Here is a 26,033-nt window from a genome sequence, read left to right on the forward strand (position 1 = left end):
GGGCCTTATTAGGTTCAAACCCGATATAGGTTCGGCCCTTTAATTACCTATATATATAATATTTATATTTTGATATTATGTATAATTATATATCCAAATATATTTTTACTAAATACTAAAAATATATATAAATTATAAAACACAAAAATACATCTAAAGACTCTTTCATGAGTTTTCTTGAGAGCCAATATTAGTAATGCATAACTAAATCTCTAATTTTTCTTATTGGTTGAGTAAATTTTTGTATTAGCATATTATTGGTTGATTTTTTTTTGGTCTACAAACACAAAAATCATCAAGCATATTTGGATTTAAATCACAAGATTATAAAAAAAAGTTTCAACTTTTAAAGATGTATTAGCTTATGATCGCATGTTTTATTACTATTTTTCATGCATTTTAAATGGATTAAATATAAATATTGTTGAAAAATTTTTTGGTTTATATACTTTTTAAGAACTATTATTTGTTCATGTTTAATTTTAATATTATAGTCTTGTAAATGTTAAATTAGTTTTACAACTTAATAGTGATAGTAATTATATTAAGAAAATTAAGGAGTAATAAGTGAGTTTGGGCTAAGCCCGATTAAGTCTCACAACCCGAATGTTATGTGAGTTGAGTATGAGTTTCACATTTACGAACCCGAAACTCATAGCTCGAAACCCGAAAATGTTTCAAATTAAATGAGTTAAGTTTGAACTCATCAAAACCCGACTCATTAGACCCGATTGACAGGCATAGTATCAATCCCATTCACTACGTGATGGTAGAAGAAATTTAAATGAACAGCACATGACAAATTCAATAAATTAGATACTTGACATAAATATAGAAGTGACACTAAATTACCACTGAAAAAGTGATACTGAGGATCCTGTAGGGGAACAACGGCTGGGGGAAGAGCCGGGCGACTAGTGGGCATCGGGGGTGGGGAGGAGTCGCCCGGCCACCCTCGGTCCCCCACCGCACCCGTGTCCTAGTTAACTAAGCGGCTGTACCAGTCAAACTCCGATCCTCCATGGCAAACGGGATTATATGTATGCTTACTTTTTCAGTGGACCCGATATCCTCGAATGTAGAATTGGACTGACACTAGATGGAGAAGTACATGCTTTTGCTTGTACTTTTCCCCAAAAGAATAAAATACTAATCTATTCGTTTATCCAAATTTATTTCTAAAGCAACCTTCTTTGGAAAAAAAAAAATTCCAAGTCTTATGTTGTTTCATAAAATATTACATTTTTAATCTTTTTATGCTATATAAGCTCCCATTTCGAATGCAATGAGAACTCACTTAAATGAACCTTCTTATTGGTGTAATTTTATTCAGTCTTTTCTACCTCTTGGCTATCAAGTTCCACATTCATACTCAAAATTCAAACACAAAAAACCAAATTCAAGGGATAAAATAAAGGGCAATAAATATAATATTCCATAATTGATTAACAAAAAAATGTTATAATTGAGAAGAATGTTATACTCCAAACTACTTAATCATCCAAGGTCCTTTATATTGGAAACTATTGGATTCGATATCAGGTTATCAGAAATAATACTATCGTGTTCGTCATGAAGAAAAAGAAATGCTATTAACATTTTAATAATATTTTAGCATTTGACACATCTAATGTCTTTTCTTGGATTGTTATTGCCTTGGTTTTTTTATTTTTCTTTCTTGGATTTTGCTTTTTGTGTATGCATATATTGAGTATGAATGTTGAAATGGACAGCAATTTCACCTAGAACACCTCTACTTTCAAATATTACACTCTTACCTCGTTTTTAAGGACTCAAAATGACTATAAAACTTTCCCAAACTTTGGATGGCGACAATTTTGCATGAAAGGAAAAAATAATAAAAAAAGTCATTGAGCTAATAATTTTCATAAATCTCAAAGGAGGTTAGTGAAAATTTTCTTCATAAATTTCAAAGGAGGTTAGTAAAAATTTTCTTTACAACAAAGAGGAGGTTCATTGATGTGAGACTTCACAGCATTTTTAAGATAGGAACTTAGGTGGCATAAAAAAGATTAAAAAGGTGACAATTTGTGAAAAAGTATCATTTCATGAATTACCTCGGAAATAAAGTCTATTTTTTCCATGGAAGAAATAAACTTCGTTTATTCTTCACAAGTAGGTTTTGTCTAACGTGGGCTAGGCCTTTTTTTTTTTTCTTGTCATTTTGTATTTTCTACATTACTCCTACTCGTGCATATTTAAAGGACTGCCCAACTGGACCATGGAAATTGAAGGGACTAAATCACATCGAACTAGACGAGTATACTATATACTCGTTTAAATTTGAAGAAGTCACGTATAAGTGAAAAGTGCTAGGAGATAAAGGTCAAATTCTTAACTTACATAACTAAAAGGTCTTTGTGTCTTTGTGGTGACCAATAGTCCAAGAGTCAGATTGGTTGGGCTGGGTTTTTATTTGAATTGGTCGCTTTTTACAAGAGGTAAGTTTTTTTTTTTTGATAATTACAAGAGGCAAGTTTGATGGGCACCTCAAAGACGGGAAACTGTGACATCTGTTGCCAATCTATTGCCAATGTGCACGTAATGTTAAATTGTTAATATTCATTGCAGTAAGGCTAAGATTATATAATTTGGAAAAAATTAACATTGTGTAGCTGTCTTTATAAGGGCATAATTGCATCACCATTGCCTGTAGATGGTCCACTAATTTTTTGTTGAATCTGAATCATGTTGGTTGATTATTGCAAATTAACAGAAAACCATTGCCAAGGACGAATACAATCTGAAGTCAGACAAAACTACAGGGAAAAAAAGATTGAAAGTGTACAAGAGTCGATAAAAATAACCAGAACTAACTTGATATTTTACTAAGCCTTTTGCAAACATATAATTCCTTCAGGATTCGTCGAGAGTTTAAATTCGCAAGTCTCCGGGTTTCGAGGCAAAACTAATTAGTTTGCAGGTAAAATAGCAGCTGTTGAAGTGACAGCGATAGTGGGGATATAAATACACTGCATATTCGATCTAGGCAAAAGGTACAAGGCATATTCCTCAGCTATTTGCACCTGAATGTTTCACTAACGCAAGTAATCAATTTCTACACGTTTAAACAACCAGTTTTGCCATTTGTAGTTTGTGTCGACGCAAAACCATATAAAGCATCATTATCCAGCACTGAAGGATGCGGTACAGGGCCTGATGAGCTGAATAATTGGACCTATAATGGTACATTATGTATCCTCAGGATGACTTGTGCCAATTACGTGTAGTAGTGGGTGTTTCTTTAAGATGTATACATGTGTTTGTAGCTAAGAAATGCAATGTTCTGAAGCTGGTTTTGAATATTCAGAAATTGTCAAAATACTAGGTCTTAAAAGAAACTTGGAATAGCTGATGGAACACCCTTTCATGTAATGAACAGAGTCGAATACCAGGCGATTAGCATATATGCTTGAGGAACGAGTGGCTAGTGACTTTATTAATTCAACAGACGCTTGATCACAACATCAAAATAATCGGAGGGGCAGATGGGATTTTTGGGATAAGAAATATACTGTGTGCTCTTCTTTGCAGAGCTTTCAATGTCCAATGAAACAGTTGAAAACAGAGAAAATCTCATCAAACAGAAAAAGGAACATGTATGTGTATACTGTATACATGTATATGATATGCATATGTATGTACATGCGTGGGCAACTTCGCGTAATGTAGAAGGGTACCGTCGCATATTCCCGCCAACCAAAACCAATGATCAGATAATGCTGCCACGTCAAAAATTGTCGAACAACATATATATGGACATGGTAAATGCAGCTACACAAACTCTTTCATCATGGCAGGTAGGCTCGTACTGGAAGAACAAGATAGTACTCGAGTATAGCTTTTGAACTTGAGAAAGGCCTCTCAATCAATTCTCCATTCTCCGTTTTCTTAGGGAACTCTGCAGTAATAAGTGGCTGAGTCTTCGAAATTTGATGATAATGGAATGGTAATGTTACAGATCCTCTGAGTTTTGGTGAGTACATAAAAATTTATTATGCAACTGAGTTCTTGGGCTTCCACTTTTCGTTTTCTTTGATTTGTGTATCGTATAACAAAGTCCCTCAATTATTCAGGAACACTCTATCGAAGCCGTTTTCTTTTCCTTCCTTCGCATCCCCCCCTTTTTAAATATTTTCAAAAAAAAACTTGTACGGCATTCTCGTTGTATTTGACCTATTCTATGGTGAATAAGAGTTTAGTTACATTTTCCATAGAGTCTCTCCTGGGGAAATTATGTATTGCGTGAAAGAACTTTAAATAGATTAAATGATGCTTGTGTGAGACATAATGTATGGGTGTTCTGTAACAGGCTTTCATGAGTTGAAACAAAAAGAAAGTTATTCGCTTACTTATCGATCCTGAAATGGTTAAAAAAAGAGACATCGAGCTCTTTCATGCAATTCTGCTTTCTTGGAGAATTGAGTTGGGAATTCAAGCTGTAGCAATTTTGAGTTGATTAGGGAGCATGGAACAAAGAAAGCCAGGATTTGTACGAGTCTTTTAGTGTTCTCCTTTTGTTATACTGGTCTGCCATCCAAAAAGGCTGCGACATAGTTTTTGGATATGATATTCTTAGCGGTTACTCTGTGTTGTACGTGTCTTTTAATGTTCTCCGTTTGTTATACTGGTCAGTCATCCTTGTAATGAAATGTTTGATTCATTAACGGGTTGTGAAGGGCTTTGTGAATCGTGATTCTGATGAATAAAGTGAACATAAGTCAAGGTTCCTAGTCTTAAAAGAAGAAAACGAAGAAGCAAGCCAGAAACATGTCCGATAAGGAATGTTCTCTTCAGCAGGCTGAGAGTACAATCAGTGGTATTCGAGTAGCTGATAGCGAGGATGTAAGGGATATTGAGGAGCCAATGGCTGTTCATACTTTTCGACAAGCGCTTATCCTTGACAACTTGCTGCCTTCACGGCATGATGACAATCATATGATGCTGAGGTAATTTTTTCAACTTACATAATAGTTAGCAGAATGCTTTTCCTTCAGTTTGGATTTCTTGATCATGCAGACTCTGTAAAGTAATTGCCAATTGGTAAACTGATGTAAGATTTCACATAGATGGAAATGTTAAAAGAACTAATTGCTTGCAGATTTTTGAAAGCCAGGAAGTTTAACATTGAGAAAGCAAAATGCATGTGGTCAGACATGCTCCGATGGAGAAAAGATTTTGGTGCAGATACAATCTTGGAGGTAATCTCAACTTTTTTCTCATACTGATATTGGTTTTGGCCTTTTTTTCTTTACCCCTTTCCCTCCTCAGACAAGTCATCTAATCTAGAATGGTCTCTTTAAGCTCTGTATTTTTCTCATAGTCTAATGGGGCAGCCAACAAAAGTAGCTTGTTACTTACGTGTACCAACTTCATCAAACTTGGTTTGTAAGACAGTAGGGATTTAATTACCTTGTAGAACAACATGATCATTGAGCAATAAGACACATTAGATGGCTGCCTAAATTTCTAGTGAAGGAGGTTTAGAAAAAGTAAGATTTTGTAACTGTGGCTGCTCGTCAATTCTTTGGTTGCTATTATATATGTGCTTTATCATCTTCAGGATTTTCACTTCAATGAGTTAGACGAAGTTCTGCTGTACTACCCTCAGTGTTATCATGGTGTAGATAAGGAAGGAAGACCAATTTACATTGAAAGGTTGGGAAAGGTTGACATGTACAAGCTTATGCAAGTAACTACCTCAGATCGGTATGTGAAATATCATGTTCAAGAGTTCGAGAAGACTCTTTCCGTTAGACTTCCTGCTTGCTCAATAGCTGCAAACAAGTACATAGATGCAAGTATGACGATTTTAGATGTTCAAGGCGTGGTACTGTTCTTCCGCTTTTCCTGTGTAGCATTCATCTTCTGGTGTCTTTGATGTGGAGCTGTATGATTGAGCTCTTTTCCTTCTTGTTTAATCATTCAGGGTTTAAAAAATTTGATTAAACCTGCGAGGGAAGTCATTATGCGGTTGCAGAAGATTGACAATGACAATTATCCTGAAGTATATATTTCCTGCATCTTGGGACAACTTCAAGCTGTCTTGTATGATCTTGGACTTAACATAGGAATATTATCCTTGACCATGATATTTCTGAATCAACTTGCAGACTCTTCATAGACTGTTCATCATTAATGCTGGCCCTGGCTTTAGGCTTGTTTGGAGTGCAATAAGGCCCTTTCTTGACCCGAATACTGCTTCCAAGATTAATGTATGTTCAGAATGTTTCAAAATAAAAATCTCAAATTTTACATTCTATAGAACACTGACCAATTGTTTTCTACCCTATTAGGTTCTTGGCACAAATTACAAGAGCGCATTGCTTGAATTTGTTGATCAGAGGTGATTATGGTTGATTTTGATTCTTTGAGCTCTTCATTAAATCCTAATGGCACCAAAACTGATTGTAGTATCATATATCAGCGAGTTGCCAGACTTTCTTGGCGGGAGCTGTACCTGCGCAAATGAGGGAGGTTGTTTGCGATCAGATAAAGGGCCATGGAAAGACCAAAATATAGTGAAGGTGAGGAATAAGCCAAGAAGCATGTCAGCAATAAAACTGCTCCTGATATTAACTTCTCTGCAGCATTTTCGTAAAGTTTTACGTCTTCAATCAATGTGACCATGTTAATAATGCAGGCGCTTTTGAGCGGTGAAGCAAAGTATTCCATTCACGAATTCATGTCAAATTGTAAAGGGAAGCGGGGTGATGACAAGTTACATTTCGTACGTTTAGTTTCACCCTCATATCTGCTTCTTTCCCTTTCCGTTCTTACCTTTAAAGATTTATTCCTTGTGTGAAAATCTGAATCTCTTTTGTTTGTTGGCCAGGTAAGATTTAGTGATAAATCCATAGCTCAGTCAGAATCTGAAGATGAGGATATTGCATTAGCACAAAAATATCCAGATTTAGTGGCAACTGCTGTTTGTGAAGAAGTCAGTTGCTGAAGAGATGGTACCAGAGTAAAGAAAGATTGAATGGATTGCTGAAACGATAAAAAACTGAGATATGTGGATAAGCTGGAGCTTGGTGGTTAGTCTGGAGAGTTCATTATTATCCCAGATTCTTTGATATGTATAAGCATTAGATGAGCAAACATCTGTTTGTTCATTGTACTCACTTCCACATTGAAATTGTTTGTAATTCTTTTGCCTAATGTCATTAATTGTATAGAACTACGATGTGTTTCAGGGTCAGAAGCTCATCAAACTTTGTCCCCTGCTCTACCCCTTCTTATATGATCTTCAAATAAAACAACTTCAGCAATTTGCCTTAGAGCTTTCTGTTCTAAATTGAATCCAATTAATAAGGTCATTTTACTACTAATCAACTTAAACATATTTCTTTCAAGGGAGTTGAAGCCTTCACATGCAGCCAAAAATCGTGAGAGGCATAAAGGAATGGAATCTGACGTATACCATTTCTTGATCAAAATTTTGTATCAAAACATTTTTCCTTGACTTCCAATCTAAGGTTTCACCTTCCACCTTCAAGTTTGGTAAATTCATTGAGCAAATTATTTGGGTAGCCATTAAATATTTTGGATAATTGACTTTTAGCCACTCAACTATTAATAGTATGTAAGATTTAACTATTAATAGTATATCTCGTAAATCATGCGGATCTTTATATCCGGTAGAAGTAACGGTGGAATAAGATGGAATGATTCAAGATTTACACATTTGATACTTTAGTGGGTAAAAACAGATCCGGTAGAAGTAACGGTGGAATAAGATGGAATGATTCAAGATTTACACATTTGATACTTTAGTGGGTAAAAACATACTATCAGTAGTTGATTGGTCATATCTTGACCATTCAAACTACTCAAGTAATTTTCAATATCACATTTCTTCTACTAAAAAAATTGAAAAGGAAATTGAAGATGGTGCACTCTACGACTTCAAAATAGGCCAATCTCCATGAAATTTAACATTCAAAACTTAGAATGAAACTATCTCCATAATAATAAAGTAGGAGTAGGTGATTTGGTGTAAACAATTCGATGTCATTTTTTAAAATTTCTTTTTGACTCATCAAATTAGTTCTCATCGCTAACCCATTTTAACTCAACAACTAATACCACTCAACCAATAAAATAGGTGTTTATCTGTTAAACATAATCGCTTTATAGATAATTGCTTGATTTAAATTTTCGTTTGATTTTTATAATTTTTCTGCATTACCTTTTTTTAATTTGCTATTACTAGATTTTGTTGTCAAATAATAAATCTACAAACATTAGTTCAACTGACCAATGAAATAGGTGTTTATCAGTTAAACATAACCGCTTATAGATAATTGTTTGATTTAATTTTTATAATTTTTTCTGCTAACTTTTTTAATTTACTACTACTAGATTTTGTTGTCAAATAATGAAGAGCAAATTATTCGGATGACCACTAAACTTTTAGAATTGTTGAGTTTTGATCACTGAACTATTAAATGACTGGTTTTGTTCACTGAACTATTTAAAGTTTATAATTCGAGTCATTTCATTAAATTTAATCGTTAACTATGTCAAATTTGAGTGTCCGTACAATTCACGAGACAAAAATAAGAGGCATGATTAACGATTAAATCTGACGAAATATCTCGAAATCTAAATTTCAAAAGTTTAGTGACAAAATTAGACTTTTAATAGTTCAATAGTCAAAACTCAATTATTTGGATTGTAAATTATTCGAGATATTTTTACTGTAACACTTTTTATGATGTGATGTATGTAAGATAAAAAGATAATTAGAAAGATAAAAAGGTGTGTTTGAAATTGTAATGATGATGTAAGCAAATAAATTTTGATAAATAATCCTCTATCCAAACAAACCAATGATTCAAAAATTTAGTGGCCATCTTGATAATTCGCTCAATAATGAATCTACAATCATTAGTTCATCAGAAGATTTTTTAAATCACTTATACACATATCAATGTGTGTCGATCACTAGTTCTCAACACTAGTAAGATCACCTATCACTATATATATAAATTAACTGGCCATTTTGACCCACTCGATGAAATTAGCAAATTTTTTTAGGAGATCCTAGTGACTATAGAATATAGATGGAATCTATCCAATTTTTACCGTATAAATAATAATGATTGGGTGGAAATGCCGAAAGTCCTTTTCTTTTTTTGGTGGAAATATCGAATTTACTTTCCCAGCAAAAGCGTGGTTGCTCTTGTCCGTTTCCATCGAGTTTCATCCTATAGATCTTTTCCGCGCATTTCATTCGTCAGCAACCTGAGAATCTTCACCAGACACAGGGATCCTCTTTTTCGTTCCAAGATTCTTTCGAGCTATTTATTCACTCTTGCGGTTGCAGGTTGGATTTCTTCTACCATTTTGCATGATATTGTAGTTCTACTCGCACTTTTGTTTTGTGCTTTTGCTTCTATTTTGATAAAGCATCCAAGATAGGGTTCTATCTGTCAACCACCGTTATAGTGAAGAATCACAAAATGATAATAAAACGGAATAAATAAAACCCCTTTGGAATATGCTTTTTCCATCTTGTACGAGTTTTGAGCTCCTTTTGTTCAGGCTTAGGGATGTCAAAGTAGCAAGTTTTGCTGTAAAGTCCATTTTGTTTCGCTGTTTTATTGTTAGTTTCACATTTTCCCCTGGGAATCTGCTGAAGACTGAGAAATTGAATATGAAAGCATAGACAGGGAAGTGGAGTTTTCTCCTATTTGCTTCTATCACCATTTTTCCAGGTTCTATTATGGAAATTCCAATCTGAGAGTTTTTGTTTTCCCCCTTTTTTGTGGTATAGTGTACAAGCGGCCTTTTGGGACAGGAGCAATGCAGTAGGTGTTGAGCAAGATAGTGCTGGCAGAAGAGATATAGTTTGGGGATTTGCAATAGAAAAGCTCTACTTAATGTCCTGAAAAATGGCAGTTTTCCGCTTGCTGGTTTCGAGGATCTCATCTAGCATGAGAGTTTGTCCGTCTGTACAGTTTTGGATGACCAAATCAAACAGAAAGGAAAGGTCTTGACTTCTTCGGCTCCTTTTTTCTATTCTTCTAATCTAATGTGATATGGACAACTATTTAACCCGCCGTCCCCTTGCCCTTCATAGACTGTGATTTAGAGTTCAATGATGTGCAAGGGACTTCTCATTTTTTATTCAAATGTGCCTATTTGTATTAGTAATGTAGGGCAGCATTAGTTCTGGTGAATTGGCTTTTCGATTTGGGTGTCAATTGTGATTTGCATGAAACATCTTGCCTCTTTATTATTTTCAGGTTATAACAAGCATTAATTGGCATCACTTCTTTATCAGTACAGTGCCGACTCTACCTTTAAGTTTTTCAGACATTTCTAAGGTGTCTGCTAGGCACACAACTTGGCGAGAACTTTTTGATATGAGTGCAGATTCTCACATGTGTCGCTCTGATGGTGATGCACGTATTAAGCCTCTTTCTCTGAGGAGTTACCAAGTTGTAGTGGCTGCAACTCGTGATCTTGGTATTGGAAAAGATGGCAAGTTACCATGGAGGTTGCCTTCTGATCTTAAATTCTTCAAGGAGATTACGGTAACTACTACAGATCCTGTGAAGAGGAATGCAGTTGTCATGGGAAGGAAAACTTGGGAAAGTATTCCTCCACAATTTCGACCTCTGCCTGGTCGTCTCAACATTGTGCTGACTCGTTCAGGGAGCCTTGGCCCTGCTATTGATGATAATGTTGTCTGTTGTGGGAGCATTTCATCTGCTTTAGAATTGCTTGCAGAATCTCCATATTGTTCCTCAGTAGAAAAAGTTTTTGTAATAGGAGGTGGACAAATACTAAGGTGCATATGCCTTTGGTTATCTTTTAATTTTTTTTTGGGGGGTTAAGAGACCATAAAGTGTTTGTGATTTTGATTCAGGGAAGCGCTTAATGCACCGGAATGTGAAGCCATACACATGACTGTAATTGAGGCAGACATTGAATGTGACGCTTTTATTCCTCCAGTTGATGGCTCACTATTCCAGCCCTGGTACTCTTCCCCACCTACAGTAGAAAATAACATCCGGCACTGTTTTGTGACATATGTTCGTGTGATGAGTTCTGCAGTTGAGCCTGTTGATTTGCACCAGCAGGCAAAGTCTAATAGGAGTTCAGATTCCAAGAGGTTCAATGTTTCAAGTTTTTCTTTCTTGCCAAAGACTGTCTTTGACAAGCATGATGAGTTTTTGTATTTGAGATTGGTTCAAGATATTATTGCCACTGGCAACCACAAAGATGACCGAACTGGAACTGGTACCCTTTCAAAATTTGGTTGCCAGGTACTGGGATGCCTTCTCTGTCCTGCTTACTGGAGCCATTTGTCTAGTGATTGATGTCCATTTTGTGACGTTGAAGTTTGTTATTTGCAACTCTAATTTATGGACATTTCACAGATGCGATTTAACTTGCGTAGATCTTTTCCGCTTCTTACTACTAAGGTAATGATTCTGTACTGATTTTAGGAGTATTAATGTTACGTGTTCTAGTTACAGAAAGTGCATTAAGAAGAAACATTAGAAATTAAACAAAGCTAGCATGGAATATGGTAATGACAAAACTTTGCTATTTGTGCTAGATGCTATTAACTTGTTTTTGAAGTGCGTGGAGTGCACAAGTAGGTTCTACTTCTGGTTTCTTAACATATCTTTATCTACCAAAAGGAATTTTTTGTCTTTCCTTACCATCTACAAAACTCTTGTTTATGTACTCTTTGAGACCCCATGTGGACTCTAAGGAGGTTTACGCTGTTTCCTGCAGTCCAAGCTTCATCAAACTATCTCACCCCTCTACCCCCCAGAGTCTTAAAGCCCTTTTTCATACCTAAATGTCCAATCAATATTTTTTTGCCTATATGCTGCTAATGGAACTTTTATCCTACAGAGAATATTCTGGCAAGGTGTTGTCGAAGAGCTTCTATGGTTCATCAGTGGTTCAACAAATGCAAAGGTGACCATTAGAGATTGCCTTGTTATCAAGAAAAAGTACAGTAATTTTTATGAACCCCCACAGAATTGCTTACCCTTCACTCCCCTTCCCCAGATTGAAAAGATATGTTTGTTTGAGAATGAAGATCATTGTTACCTATCTTTTGTTCTGGAAAGGTGGAGAAGTCTCCTGCTTTGGAATTCATTTGGCCATGCAAATTGCATTTTGAAGCAAGTAAATCACCTTAGTAACTGTCTACAACTAGGGACACAAATTTTTTCCCCACTTTTTGGTCCATCAAGTACCTTATATGTGGAAAGATAAAATTAATGAACTAAATTTCGGCTCCCTAGACTTTAACCCATGTTACTCATGTTACTGCTTGAGCGCATTTATGAATAAACAGAAACCATGTGTTGTACGTTTTGATAATTAACCTGCTTAAATTTTAGAGGTGCTCGTTTGTGCTCTCCATTTTAGAGAAAAGTTCTTGAAGAATCTGTGTGGTTTACAGGTTCTACAGGAGAAGGGAATTCATATATGGGATGGCAATGCATCCAGAGAATACCTTGACAGGTAACTAAAATCTGTAACAAGTCCTACTGTATTTACTCCACTGCAGTTAATGAATATCCCTGGTGGGGTTCTTTCAGTATTGACCTGGAAGACAGAGAAGTGGGTGATTTAGGACCTATCTATGGGTTTCAGTGGAGACACTTTGGTGCCCGGTTAGCAGTTACATCCTGACTTATCAGCAGCTTGTGTTCTTTTTATGGGGAAGTATTTAGAGAACAATGTTTTTCACAGATACACTGGTATGCATGCCGACTATAAAGGCCAAGGATTCGATCAGTTGTTAGATGTCATTGATAGGATAAAGAGAAACCCAAACGATAGGCGTATTGTTCTTTCTGCCTGGAATCCTTCTGATTTGAAGTTGACGGCTTTACCACCTTGTCACATGTTTGCACAGGTTGAAACATGCTTCTCGCTCCAGAAAAAATTTCTCAGTGTGCTTTTACTTCTACTTTGGTTCCTATTATATCAATTTTGCTAATAATCTGTTGCAGTTTTATGTGGCAAATGGGGAACTATCCTGTCAAATGTATCAACGCTCTGCAGATATGGGCCTTGGCGTGCCATTTAATATAGCATCTTACGCTCTTTTGACATGCATGATTGCTCATGTTTGTGGTATGTGTTTGATTACATACTCAGGGATCAACATTACATGAATGCTTATATGTTTCTGCTATTCAGATTATTTTCCGATTAGCTAGATGATTGATGATCTATCTGTCGAATTTTCTTCATCCATCCAATGAACTTAGTCTAATCCGTTTCTAATATTTATTTCTGCCAAAAGGCCTTGTTCCTGGTGACTTCATCCATATAATAGGAGATGCTCATGTTTACAAGACTTATGTTGTTCCTCTTCAAGAACAGCTTCAGAAATTTCCTAAACCTTTCCCAGTAAGTAAATATACTTTTTAGTACGTTTAATATCTTGAAATGTCCCTTGCTGTGCGAGCACAAAGAGTAACTATCCATGTCTTAAGCTTGCTTGACCACGTTGTATGTTGAACTGAATATGTGACTTGCTGTTGGCATTTCATCTGGAATTCTGATTTATTTTTGTTCAATCATGGAGAAAAGATGGTTTTCTGTCTCCTCATTGAGAGGTTCAGTTTCTATAATGAGGTTTTTTGTTTTGATAAACTGTGGCAATGGATTTTCTGTAGTTAAAGAATCTAGCCAGTGCTCTCATTAGTTCTTTTGCCCAAATACAAAGTCTATAGCATTTCCTCTTTCTTTTCTGAACCAGGGTTTGATATTCTATTCCTCATATAAACAGATTTTGAAGATCAATCCGGAGAAAAAAGACATAGATTCATTTGTTGCTTCTGACTTTGAGCTGATAGGCTATGATCCTCATCAGAAGATAGAAATGAGAATGGCAGTATAGTTTCACACTAAAGGAGCTTCTGGAGGTATTCGTAACAGAGGCATGACCTGTTCATAAGTTAATTTCGAGTGAGTGTTTCTATATTTTCTTGTTGTAATTTTAGCTCCTCTGGTTCTAGATCAGGTTTAAAACAAGGACAGTTATGCCAACCTAATACTTCTGCGCTGATAGAGGGTTTTTGACCTCTGTCCATTTTAATGGCCATGATTTCCGAAGGCATGTTTACTTATCCATCTTTTTGTGGCTTGCACTCTTATCAACTTAAATGTCTTTTCCTGTTCATGGTAGTTCACAGCGATGGCGGATAATTTTGGAGATAAAGAGCAATATTCGAACTTGGAACAGGATTCTTTGTATCATGGAGACGCTATAGGTTCAACTTTTCTTGGTAGCTAGCAGGAGTGAAGTTACATGTTTTGCAAAGATGCTCTATCCTTTACTTTGAAGATCAAAATCTAGTGCTTTAAAGTGTTTATTAAAATAAATTAAAAAAAAACAAATGATTGGGAGTGCAAATAACAAATGATTGGAGTTGACCGACGGTCAATCCAGCCATTCCTTTGAGAAATGTGGTTGCATTTATGTCCTGTTGACGTTTGGGTTCATCCAAAATTTTGTATAGTCGGGTGTTAATCAATTCATGGGGATATATATTTAGAGTAGTTTTCATTTCTTGGAGGCGATTCATGTAAGATTTAGTTGCAAGTACATCACGCAGAAAAGATTAAAAAAAAAATTAAAAAAAAAATGTTACTACTATTTGCAAAGCTTTAAAGTTTTACTACTATTTGGCTAGACAAAACAGAATAACAAGAAAAGGAAATGTGAATGTGGAAAGGTGGGGAATCATCATCATCATCATCATCATTAGGATATAAGGAAGGGTTATTTGCTTTTCCCACAAAAGTGTTCCAAATAAGAAAAGTAGAAACTAAAGGGCAAAGAATGAGAGCAAAGGATAAACAAGTCGCATTCTGGAAACTATCTCGTGTGAGAAACCGAGAAAAGGACGTTCATAACGCAAGACCAGCAAAATGCGAGCGGAAACTAAAACCTTGTCCACAACGCCCCTATGAGAAAATACTGGACAACTCAATCCCCCTTTCAGCGTCTGCCATAAGGAGGCAGAGTGCAGAAGAAATGAAACGAACCAAGCAAGTTACAGCGAGAGGTTGAAGGCTAAGCAGATAATAGCCACCCAAATTATCTCCAAAGCAGCACTTAATTGTTCCAATGCAGAAACCATCTAAAAACAGGAAAGACTTCAAAGAACGTAAAATATCAGAACTAAAGAATTTGGCGACGACTGGGGCATTAGACTCTTGCTTTAGCTTACCGACTCAAGGGAGTATGGATGCATCATCGTTCCTGATAAAGCTTCACGAAAGTTGGCCCACGTGAAGTGCTCATAGAATGTTACAGTGGCCGTCATAATCATCACTAATCACGTACCAAACATCACATCTCTGACATGTTTTTGGCAGAGAAGGAATCGCATCTTTCTTGTCATCCTTCTTCTCTTCCTTGGGAGGACCAATGCTTGTTATTTGTGCAGTTCTTCTGAACTTCCTGACTTGTCTGATAATGCACACTGGATCTGCCTCGCCAATAACTGTTACTCTACTTTTGGATGGGTCAAGGACAATAGAATTTATTCCTTCTATCTTTGATATTAGCTTCATGGCCTTCATTCTGCATTTTGAACAGAGTAGATCCACTGACACCACTGTTTTCTGCAATGAAATCAAGAGAAACAGTTACTTGGTCACTTTTTCTTCTGAACTCTAGAAGCATACATTCTCTGCCACATCAGATGAGCAGCAAAAGGTACTGCAGAGTGTCAGTCAGGTCGAGGAGAAACTAGCATTCAAGTACTGATTAACATTTAGTATATTCAGGACAGACATATATGCTGCATCAACCACTGACACATACTGCATTAAGCAACAAAAAACGTAAAATTGAAAATTGAAACTTCAAAGCAAATAAGAAAACCTTCGAGATCAATGACATGGTACCGAGCGCAAAGAGTAGGGAGCACACTAAAATGTTGTTCTGAACTCTGAAGTTAATTTAAAGATGCGAGCTACATATTTTATATCTGTACTGTGAAATCATTCAGTCATTTTGTATATATTATGTCCTTTTTCTAATTGTTCGTCTCTTATTTGTTTTAGTTTTTCTTACAGTTCTGCGACATATTAGTAAATGTACTGACAGTGTTAGTTGCTACTAGTATGTTCCCAGAGGGTTACCTGTTAAACTTTACATTTAATGAGTCTGTGTGTACGTGCGTGCGTGCGTGCGTGCGCGCCTGTTGCACCACTGTCCCTAAGATGGCATCATGAAATTACACAACCAGGCAAAGAAGCCTTAGATCTCTTAACATGCAATCATTCGGGGGGGCCTATTTCCTTATCTTCCACTGGCGTGTAAGGGGTCTGTTGCATGCATAAATGTCACAAAGTAGCCTGCAGCAAGCTGAAATTTTCACAAAGTAAACTCCCTTAAACATGCAACTTCAGCGAAAACCTAGAGATTGTTCTAAATCGCCATTAAATGATTATTCGAATGCCCAAACGGATTTCTTCTGAGTGCCATACAATAAACATGATAAACAACAACTACACACGATATATTGTAGCACTAATAATTCTAAGTGGCAAATATCATATCTTGCAGAGAACAGAAATCCTTTACAAACATCAGACTTTTGGTAAATCATCTAATGCTAGTTTTGTAGCCAGAACCATTACTTCCAAGCACAAGAATTCATAAAAGACACACACAGGCACGCATATATATATATATATATATATATATATATATATATATATATATATATATATATATATATATATATGCTTGCTTGAGAGAGAGAGAGAGACCTTTAAATTGAGTAATTTGAGCTACCAGACAGCTTGCCAACTTCTTGACCAGGGAGCAAGCATTCATTGTCATTTACACAGCCGATTCAAGAACATCCTCGAAAGCCAAGTGTTTATTCTGCTCTAATATGGAAGCCAACTATGACTTTGTTATCTTGCACAGCAAAACAACCAAAATTCTGTAATTTACTCCAAAATCTAATGAGACTTACAAAGACAAAACTAGATGCATGGTCAAATTAATTTAAACTGATCCTGTTTTCTTGCTTAAGTTACTGCCATAGATTCAGTCAAAAGCCAGAAAGTTTCAATGGGTACCAGTTCAACTCGCTAGAGTCATGAAATTTGAATAATCAGAAACAGGCAGGAGTCAAGGGGATATACAAATGTGTATAAACAGAAAATGGTCCAGCAATAGGGACCTGGACATCTAATCTCAGCACTGAATAGAGAACTGGTGACTACTACAATAATGTTGAAGACGAACTTGTTTGAAAGCTGAAAGTGTCTTCCCTAATGCCTGTGAAGAGTCATTGGAAGCCACTTTACCTCTCACGCACCCTCAATTCCACGCATAACAATTGCACAAGTATAGACCCATGTACATGTCCAATGTGTTATGACGATACGAAAAGCAATAATCAGCAGTCAAATTTCCATTTTTCATTCATATTTGTGGTCTAGACAACTAGTAGCACACCATGTCAACCCCCATGAGTTTAACTAAAAGTTCAATTTGCTGTCACTACAAATAAGTATGGAGGTACATCGGGTTCAAAAGCCTCCCATCATGGAGTTCAGGATATTTTACAACAATAAATTACAACAGCAAAATTGTTACACTGTGTGAGACTCGCCTTCAAACTTGAAGGATAAAAATAAATTACACTGGAGTAAGATATGCGAGTATATCCACTCATTTGCAGCTTGTCAAGAAAAGATACTTTCTTGTCTTTCAGCATTTTACATAATTGTGTACATCATGATTAATTCAGTCTCCAGCTGTGTTGAGTAAATAGCTCATGTGGTCTTGGCATGGCAAGGCAACAGAGTAGTTGATATATCACTTTCCCAGTGAGGGGTGAAAATTTCTGACATGTCTCTTTCAACATATGTTCCTCAACAACTCCCCTATCTCTGAAAAAACTCAAAAAACCAACTAATTAAGCCATTTATGACCAACAACATCATTAACATATTAACATCACCAGAATCCAACCAAAGGCAAAATGCAGTCACTAAAGCGCATTCAAAGAACTATTGACTCCTCAACAAGTTTGTTCAAATAGCTTTAGGTGGCAGCATTTTACTTGGGGTACTTTCCTACCTCAACTAAATTACAGGAACAAACTATGGCATTTTACTAGGAGTACTTTCCAATTTCAACTAAATTACAGGAACAAAACTCAGCATAGAGAACAAAATGAAGAAGATTATGACTATGATTTAGTACACGCACTCACCCAACTATAGTTGCTTTTCATTTGTTTTTGACTGTATATTCAATGTACTACAGCCTCAAATTCATGACATGGTTGAGAAAAATAAGTGAACTGGACGAAGCGCTTGTGTACAGTATTACCATATCAAGAAATTCAGAATAGGAAAAGCCGAACATAGTTCACAAGGATCCCACAACTAAGTACTCTAAAGAAAGACTTCATTATGCATCATCTTAAACACTCGAGGGGTAGCATAAAGCCCAGGAAAAAAGTTTCATCTAGTCATTGAGAAATAACAACTCATACTACTATCGGTTACCTGCAACAGCCTTAGTACAGGAAGCATCTTCAATTACAGAAGAATGGACTCATTTGAATCTCGCATTTCCTGATTGCTTGCCGTGATCTCAAGCCACGGCTCTGTTTCCACCATCTGAACATAGAAATGAACAATCTGCTGGTCTAACTCATAGTAATACACCACCTTTTTAAAAGGTTTCATATCCAAGTCAATGAAAGATACCTACATAAGATGAAGGTTTATGAAATACAATCAAACAATGAATCCAAGATGCAACACAAATGCCAGTGACTGACATCAGTCATAGTTTCATTAAATCAGCAGAATACTGATCTCCTAACACGTCAGCAACATTAGGCAAACTACTGTAGAGAAAGTGGAAGATGCTGTCAACATGCCAGTGGTATAGGAATTGTTAAATGATTACAAAACCAGGAATTACCAACATAAGATCCTTAAATATGCAAGCAACATAATTTTTTGCATTCCTATAACAGTGCAAGTCCCAACTGTGATTCTAGACAAAACAATGTTAATTGAGATATATGATCCAATTTACTCTGAGAACAAAACTGTAGAAAGCACTTTAAGATAAGCAATAAACAAAGTGACAGTGACTATCATCAGAAACTCCAAAAAATTCAACACTCTGTGGTAGGCAAAGGCAAAATATTTCACGAGATAGAGAATTTTATGCACCTTGAGGTCAAAACTTTGGTTGGTTGATTTCAGAAAGAGAGCACCATTTGGAGAATCCACATCCCCTCTTTGTTGGGGTTGGAAACTAAGCATCATACTCAAATCTTTTGCAGTTGCAGCAATTAAATAGTCTCTAACTATCTTTAAGCTTTCTTCCATTGGCATCGAATGCAAAGTAGCATATCTATTTGTAAATTCATCAGCATCCATCTTTCTACATACCAGACAAGGTTGAGAAACAATGTCATGATATGCATGAATGACCCCTTCAATGTCGATTGCATCAAGTTTCTGGACTTCAAGAAGTCGATCCAACAATCCTGATCTAAAAAGTGCCTCAGTGATGAGCTCGAGCAGTTTCTCTGTACGCATACCATCTTCAGCCATAATGACGTGCTTAAGTGCATCTTCAAAGTCTTGACCAACCATGTAATTAGTACTTTTAGTCCCACCACCCAAGCCCCCAAATATAAGAGAACCATTCAAGAAAACCCTAAAGTTGTTCTGTGGAGTGTTATACAAGGCCTTGATCGCTCTGTGTATTCTCTCTCTGGATCCAGAGAACATATCTAGTGGATCATACTCGCTTATCTCTGATATCTGATGCATTATAGACAAGAAAAAAAATGATAGACTACAATTATGTTGACTTATTGGTATTCAGACTCACATATAAGTTGACACCACAAAGAAAACAAGCAGAATTACAAAAGCCACTCATTGAAGATGGTAGATGAACAAATCTTGATAGATATTATCTTCACTTCAGGATTAAAATACCAGAAGATTGGAAGCTTACCATCCTATCATGTAACTTTAGAGCCTGATGCATCTTGAAACGAGTGACACTTCTTTTAATTGCATTTCCTTCCGCAATGAATTTTGAAGTTGGAAGAAATCCACATTTTGGCTACTTTATAGAAGCAAATTTATTACTTCATTTAACACCAAGAATAGCTAATACAACTCAAAAGGTAACAAAAACTTAAATATGGAATCACCTTGATCTCCACACATAAGCTAAATTCTCCTTTAAGTGTACCTGAAAAGATAAACGTACAATGTAACAACGGTGATTGATCTAGTACAATTTCAAAAAGGATATTTTTCATGAGCAAACATGCTTGCGTTAGCAATCCAACTCAATATAGGCCAAAGAAGTCTTTGGAAAGAGCCAGATGATTAAGAAAGTTAATCCAAAATATGCAGCCAAACAATCAGTTGACGTGCTATAAAATTCCCTGACCTTATCTACAATTAAATTAAAACTGATTGCCACTAGTAGATAGTTTCTTCAATGACCTTACTAGAAGAAAATTGAACCAACCCCTTTTAAGTTGAGTGTTCTTATTGTTATTCAAATAAATAGAAGAGAGCAATAATGTTAAACAAGTGTGGTAAATGAACCAAAAATTGTTTGCAAACCCCCATCCCCCCCACTCCCCCCTCAGCGGCCCAAAAAAAAACCACACAAAACTAAAAAAGAGGAAGAAAAAAGTAAAACACAATCACACATATTACAGAAGGAGAATTTATCATCATAACAAACAAAATTAGCTCAGTCCCTCTTTAACCATATCTGAACAACTCTTAGCATAAAAAGTACCTCACAACTTAATTGTACAACTACCATTAAATTAAACAGGAACTCTAACAAAGATATTGGAGAGTCAGAAACTACCATGCGGAAAAACCGAATGATCAGATATCAAAAGAACTGAATCGCATAGGGGATTGACTTTCGCAGCTTTGACCCGCCAAGAAGGACGCTGACTAAGAACCTTCTTCTCAATTGCCACTAGGAATTCTTTGGAAACAAGGATGCGCATCTACAAAGTTGGAGGACACAAAATGGCAAAGTACAGTACAAGGCTTAGAGGGTGAAAATGTAAAACACACCCAAATGCATAGCAAAGGTAATGAAAGGATAAAGGTTGCGGTTGTTGTGGCCATGATAGGACAAACATTACCCACAAAAGGACCCAAAAAAATGATATGAGCTTAAAGTAGAAACTGAGAGAGTGTCATTTCAACATACCCCAGCATCAACATGCTCAGAACCTAACAATGGGCACATTACATGCTGCACATACAGTTGCTCCGCAATTTCCCTTGTGGGAGCTGATGTAAGATCTGCTGTATCTTTCCAAAGGAGGCATTCGTGCGGGGTTAAGGCTGAATGACCATTCTCTAAATGAGATCCATTTGTTGAAACCTTTGGTATTCGTAACACTTTTCCAACCTAGATTAAATAATCAAAAAAAGGTTAGTAGACAGTGAAGTTTTCAAATATTGAATTTCCATGTGAAAAGTATAAAAGCGAAGTAATCTAACTCTACCTACACCTCAAACTGCCTCTTTCCTCCTTTGCACCTACACCACACTAAGTGCGTTTCCAAACACAGATGTTCACCCAAATTGATAATTTTTACGCGGAAAACATTAGCATCTAGACAAGTAAAACTGCATTCCTCTCCAACCATAAAATAACAAGCAAGGAATTTAATACTTTAACCTGAAGTAAAAGGAAAACAATTACTAGCACTTCCTCTGATATAAAGCAAGTATAGAAAATAAAAAAGCTATTCCGAACTAATTTGCAGCATTGGCAAATCGTTCAACTTGTATTATGCCCCGAACACCATATAGCAAGGGAGAATTACATAATTTTAGAAAATCCGCAAGGGTTTTCTTTTTCAAACTAATTCAGCAGGCATTAACATTTTTTCTTTGAAAAAAAAAAAAGAGTAAAAGCTCACAAATTCGGCAGAGTTGCCAGCATAAGCAAGGACAAGATTTACTGCTCCTTCGCCTCTATAAGTCCAGTCGTCCGCATCCTTGGCCGTCAATGCCACCGCCATCCACTCCTGTTCTGCAACTCAATTAAATTGATTTCCAAATAATCAAACAAAATTAGCACAAAATGCATGCATATTAAAGAAAAAGAATCCTAAAATAAATGCAAGAATTTAATTTGGAATGTACAGCTACTACTAATTACCTAAATTAAAAGGATAGAAACGCAAGAATTTAGAATAAAAAAGGCGAAGATTTTATAGGGTTTTGAGTTTTTGTTGACTAGAAATGTGCTAGCAGCTCAGTTTCGAGCTCTGAGTGCGTGTTTTGTAGGCATCGTCTCGACCCGCTGGCGCTGAAATTTTGGCATCCGACCTTTTCTCTTTTGGGTTAATTACGTTACCTCCCATGGTTTCGGATAAATCACGTATATAGCCCTCAAGTTTAGGAGTTCTACAGAAAGGTCCCACGATCTTGTAACTTCCTAAGAAACACACCCCTGGTTTTGGTCAACTAATAGTGACCTCCTAAGGTAGCAGCCCATTTTCCCCTAGCTTAAACCTAAAGAGGACTCGAATAAAGCATCTGCATCATGGTGAATTCTTAAGCAAATATAACAATTTCAAAAAAAAAAAAAAACTTAGCGAGAAAAGAAGAGATTAGTAAGTATTACCCAATCTAATTATGTTCATGTTCACATTTCACACCCACAAGTTGTCGTTGAGATCAAAAGACAAAAGCAAAAAAAGAAAGGATTACAGCACAGGAATAGTGATTTTTATGAAACCTTATGCCGAAACCTTAAAACCCTAGTTGTAGACTTAAACTAGAATTGATTTGGGATAAACAAGTGTAGAAAATGAGATTTAAGTAGCAATTTGGGGAAAAGCATGCGAATCAATTATGTGAAAATTCAAGATCGAAGTTGAATAGCCAAAGAGGTTTGAGTCTAGTAGTTAAGATTGAAATTTCAGAATTTAGAGATCATGGGTTCAAATTCTTTTTCCCGATACTCTACTTCTTAAATCCCATCTTAAATTTTTCAGTCATGACTCATTTTTTAGGGTGATATATGTTCTTTTTATAAGTACATTTCTAAGATTACTATTTCACTACAAATCTTAAGCATTGATGAGTTAATTAAGATGTTAATCTTCTGTGATCTTTATATTTTACTTCTTTGTCTTTCTTTAAATTTTATAGTCCACTAAAACATTGTTTTTGTTTATGTCGTATTTTAGCACTTTAGGATAAAGAAAAATAGGCACGCGTTAGTATACACTTTTATCATTGAATACACGGCACATATATCGGAATTTGAATTTGAAATCCAAATTTTGCACATGTGTCATGCATCCAACCATGATAGTGTATACAATATCGGTGTATATAAGGTTTACTCATAAAGTAAACCCTCCCATTTCAATTTTAGATCCTTTCACTAATAAATTAAAATTCACTTGAAGGAGTAGGTTTGATATAAAAATATTAAAATACCGTTCAGCTTACTACTGAAGCAGGAAGACATAACATTCCAAAATATTTTTACATTTTTTTTGTGAACATATTTTTCAATCATTTTTCTACCTGACATATATTAAATTACTACAATACATTCTTCTACAGAAACTCTTAAAAATAGCAATCCAAACGGATAATTAATGACCATTGTGGAGATTTAGCCAGGTGTTTTCAAAGTATAGAACCAATTCCCCGTCAAATTCTAAAAGGATTGAATATTTATCCGTCCAAACTCTAGCGATTTTTCTGGAAGAAAATCCGTAGCTAATTCGTGCTTTTGTAGTGCTGTGACTGCACAAGATTCGCTATGGCTCCTGTACTGTAACCAGTTGCCTACTTCAAAGAATTTTTTTTTTAAAATTACATTTTATCTGCCTAATTTATCATTGTTCTTTTACTCACTAAAAAGTTTGCCCCTCCTAGTCGTTTATTGGTCTTTTCTTCCTATTTCTATCCCATGCAGCTATTCCATGGAGAGTTTTCTAGGTGTGGATTGACTCATATGACTCAATGGACGTATGATTAAACTTATTTTGATTAAAGTCCATTGTCTCACAGCGATCCCTTGACAGCGTCAAAAATTCGAGTTGGAATGCGACAAGGTAATCAGTTTAAGCCCAACTAAAACCCTTCAGACGCGTATGCACACAAGTAACTGGAAACTGCAGCCAGATGATCATACTTTACAGAGAGATAATTTAGCACATCTTGAGACAAGGGAAGATATGAAATGCTGATATATATATATATATGTGTGTGTGTGTGTGTGTGTGTAGCTCATCGAGGAGCAATGCTGTACATGGTGGAGTTGATATTATTGGAAAAAACTGAAAGGTAATTTTATTCAAATGCCCTCAAAATGATGTAGAGCTGGCACATACTACACCGAAAAAGGGCCCTGAAATGGATAGTAGCTTCATTATTCCTCGTCTCAACCTGGAAGCCCAAGGGAGGAGAGGAAAAAAAATGACGAAAACTTGTAGAAATAAGAAGAGTAAACCTTGAGTTACTTACTTTTAAAGGGTCTTTTTTTTTTCCTTCTCAGTGTACTCCTGAAATATTCATTTTTACTTTTCGAACTGAGAATAATGTGGTATTTGACACCCATCTGTTTGAAGAGTAAATACACAACTAGAATCGTCCATTGAATCCAACTCAGAACTGAGATGATGGTGCCGCTCGAAGGGCAACCTTGCATCACTCCTGGAAAGCATCTTTCATTACCCTGATGCTAATAAAGAAGCCAAAAACCAATCAGTGAACATCCCTTGAGAGAAAAGCAACAGAAAACCTGAAAACCACAACAGTAGGGAACATGGCATAACCATTTTGTTGGTTACAGTAAAAAAAAAAAAAAAGGTGGATCTTGGCAATGAGGATGAGAAGGTACAGCTATTGGCATGTGATCCATCATCGAATATATATTGCACCAGACTTATCGGAGGCCACAAGTCAGCGATTAATTTTCCAATCTGTGTGTTTAACTCCCTAGTAAATACTAATGCAATCAAGATTCTTGGCCATTTTGGTTCCCTAAGGGGGAAGAAAGATTCTTGGCCATACATTCTCAGTCTTCATTACATCCGTATTTTTTATAAAATCCAGAAAAATACTGCTGTGGTATCTACAAAATATTTTACTAGTTTCTAGATTTGCCATTTACGTCGAAGCACTTGTGGTGTAAATCGGCATTAGGAAGCATGCATTCAAAGGAAAGGGCAGAGATACATAATTTTCCAGAGCAGCTGTGGTCGGTTTTAGTTTTAGCGTGCAAACCGAACCGACATGCATATTTTTCTTTAAAAAAAAAAATATGTCGGTCGCTATATAAATTGTAGGATTACACTTTGCACTCACACTTTTTGAACACTTCTTCTTCAGTCATCTTGACTGACCGGTGGCCGCCACCACCGCCGTCAGCAAAGGTGCAACCTAGCCTTACCAGTTGCTATTGTCCATTAAAAAACAAGAACTTGAATAGAAGCCCATGAATGTTTAAGGTTTCCTTTCCAAATTTTAGTGCATCCACAAACTCCAATTTAATCGATAACCTAAGCAGTAAACCTGGCATGTTTCTTTTAACTCAGATTTTATGGCTTGTTGACGAAATCATAGAACAAATAATTGAGCCTTAAAGTCAGCCCATTAACTAAACCTGAAAACAGAGAACAAGTTTATGATTGTGGGTAATAGTGTGCGACTTTCTATGAGGTGGGGGATTGATGCAGAACGGTTGGATAATGGCTTTTGAAGCATAATACCAATGCCACGAGTTGGTGGAATTAGGTATCGAATTGTCTGTGGCAATTGGATTCACGTAGAGGGTCAGATTGAATTGAAATTAAGACGCACGTTTTTGTTGAGGAGGAATTGAGAATAAGATGCACGTTTCGAAAGGAAAGGAGGAGAGATGAAAGTCGAGTAATAGAACTACACGTATCAGTATCTTATGAGTGCGACCGAAGGCGATTAAT

The 26,033-nt window shown here is 36.1% G+C and overlaps 3 protein-coding genes across 11 annotated transcripts; 2 read left to right on the plus strand and 1 right to left on the minus strand.

Annotated features, from left to right (window-relative positions):
- Positions 1 to 3,244: 3,244 nt before the first annotated feature.
- Positions 3,245 to 7,301, plus strand: LOC113712109 (phosphatidylinositol/phosphatidylcholine transfer protein SFH6). 3 transcript variants are annotated; one of them, XM_072067792.1, is made up of 10 exons: positions 3,251 to 3,997; positions 4,334 to 4,970; positions 5,123 to 5,222; positions 5,585 to 5,851; positions 5,951 to 6,028; positions 6,135 to 6,236; positions 6,318 to 6,367; positions 6,449 to 6,548; positions 6,665 to 6,751; positions 6,857 to 7,301. In XM_072067792.1, the coding sequence occupies exons 2-10, from the start codon at positions 4,792 to 4,794 to the stop codon at positions 6,971 to 6,973; spliced, it is 1,080 nt and encodes a 359-aa protein (XP_071923893.1). In that variant the 5' UTR covers positions 3,251 to 3,997; positions 4,334 to 4,791; the 3' UTR covers positions 6,974 to 7,301. The 3 variants fall into 3 exon arrangements, with proteins under 3 accessions (XP_071923894.1, XP_071923893.1, XP_027091198.1); XM_027235397.2 differs by having other exon boundaries at positions 4,701 to 4,970; XM_072067793.1 differs by having other exon boundaries at positions 3,245 to 4,970; positions 5,585 to 5,848.
- A 1,841-nt stretch (positions 7,302 to 9,142) lies between these two features.
- On the plus strand, positions 9,143 to 14,480 carry LOC113712498 (putative bifunctional dihydrofolate reductase-thymidylate synthase). Of its 6 annotated transcripts, none has more exons than XM_072067790.1 (13): positions 9,144 to 9,352; positions 9,803 to 10,018; positions 10,275 to 10,822; positions 10,901 to 11,300; positions 11,415 to 11,459; positions 11,902 to 11,967; positions 12,461 to 12,522; positions 12,600 to 12,674; positions 12,754 to 12,919; positions 13,017 to 13,140; positions 13,313 to 13,419; positions 13,802 to 13,937; positions 14,031 to 14,141. In XM_072067790.1, exons 3-12 carry the CDS (start codon positions 10,395 to 10,397, stop codon positions 13,910 to 13,912), a joined length of 1,584 nt encoding a protein of 527 aa, XP_071923891.1. In that variant the 5' UTR covers positions 9,144 to 9,352; positions 9,803 to 10,018; positions 10,275 to 10,394; the 3' UTR covers positions 13,913 to 13,937; positions 14,031 to 14,141. The 6 variants fall into 6 exon arrangements, 4 of the variants coding, with proteins under 4 accessions (XP_071923891.1, XP_071923892.1, XP_027091760.1 ...); XM_072067791.1 differs by having other exon boundaries at positions 14,036 to 14,141; XR_011822003.1 differs by lacking the exon at positions 14,031 to 14,141 and adding an exon at positions 14,201 to 14,480 and having other exon boundaries at positions 9,145 to 9,352; positions 13,802 to 13,980.
- Positions 14,481 to 17,438: 2,958 nt separating this feature from the next.
- Positions 17,439 to 22,397, minus strand: LOC113712822 (inositol-pentakisphosphate 2-kinase-like). Of its 2 annotated transcripts, none has more exons than XM_027236418.2 (9): positions 22,244 to 22,397; positions 22,002 to 22,109; positions 21,281 to 21,484; positions 20,924 to 21,071; positions 20,244 to 20,284; positions 20,042 to 20,152; positions 19,243 to 19,842; positions 18,562 to 18,765; positions 17,439 to 17,937 (listed from the first exon to the last, which is right to left on the minus strand). In XM_027236418.2, exons 2-8 carry the CDS (start codon positions 22,101 to 22,103, stop codon positions 18,595 to 18,597), a joined length of 1,377 nt encoding a protein of 458 aa, XP_027092219.1. In that variant the 5' UTR covers positions 22,104 to 22,109; positions 22,244 to 22,397; the 3' UTR covers positions 17,439 to 17,937; positions 18,562 to 18,594. The 2 variants fall into 2 exon arrangements, with proteins under 2 accessions (XP_027092219.1, XP_027092218.1); XM_027236417.2 differs by having other exon boundaries at positions 22,002 to 22,114.
- Positions 22,398 to 26,033: the final 3,636 nt, after the last annotated feature.

Source organism: Coffea arabica, chromosome 10e, assembly GCF_036785885.1.
Source record: "Coffea arabica cultivar ET-39 chromosome 10e, Coffea Arabica ET-39 HiFi, whole genome shotgun sequence".
Lineage (NCBI taxonomy): Eukaryota > Viridiplantae > Streptophyta > Magnoliopsida > Gentianales > Rubiaceae > Coffea > Coffea arabica.

What these genes read in the sequence shown, in the direction of transcription:
- LOC113712109 (XM_072067792.1), top strand. Translation starts at nt 4,792, where the DNA reads ATGTCCGATAAGGAATGTTCTCTTCAGCAGGCTGAGAGTACAATCAGT. An exon ending in TTTTAGATGTTCAAGGCGTG is followed by an intron (nt 5,852 to 5,950) that starts GTACTGTTCTTC and finishes TTAATCATTCAG; the next exon opens with GGTTTAAAAAATTTGATTAA. An exon ending in ACAATGACAATTATCCTGAA is followed by an intron (nt 6,029 to 6,134) that starts GTATATATTTCC and finishes ATCAACTTGCAG; the next exon opens with ACTCTTCATAGACTGTTCAT.
- LOC113712822 (XM_027236418.2), bottom strand. Translation starts at nt 22,103, where the DNA reads ATGGCGGTGGCATTGACGGCCAAGGATGCGGACGACTGGACTTATAGA. An exon ending in GCTTATGTGTGGAGATCAAG is followed by an intron (nt 20,153 to 20,243) that starts GTGATTCCATAT and finishes TCTATAAAGTAG; the next exon opens with CCAAAATGTGGATTTCTTCC. An exon ending in ACCAAAGTTTTGACCTCAAG is followed by an intron (nt 18,766 to 19,242) that starts GTGCATAAAATT and finishes CATCTTATGTAG; the next exon opens with GTATCTTTCATTGACTTGGA.
- LOC113712498 (XM_072067790.1), top strand. Translation starts at nt 10,395, where the DNA reads ATGAGTGCAGATTCTCACATGTGTCGCTCTGATGGTGATGCACGTATT. An exon ending in TTCCGCTTCTTACTACTAAG is followed by an intron (nt 11,460 to 11,901) that starts GTAATGATTCTG and finishes TTTATCCTACAG; the next exon opens with AGAATATTCTGGCAAGGTGT. An exon ending in TGGAGACACTTTGGTGCCCG is followed by an intron (nt 12,675 to 12,753) that starts GTTAGCAGTTAC and finishes TGTTTTTCACAG; the next exon opens with ATACACTGGTATGCATGCCG.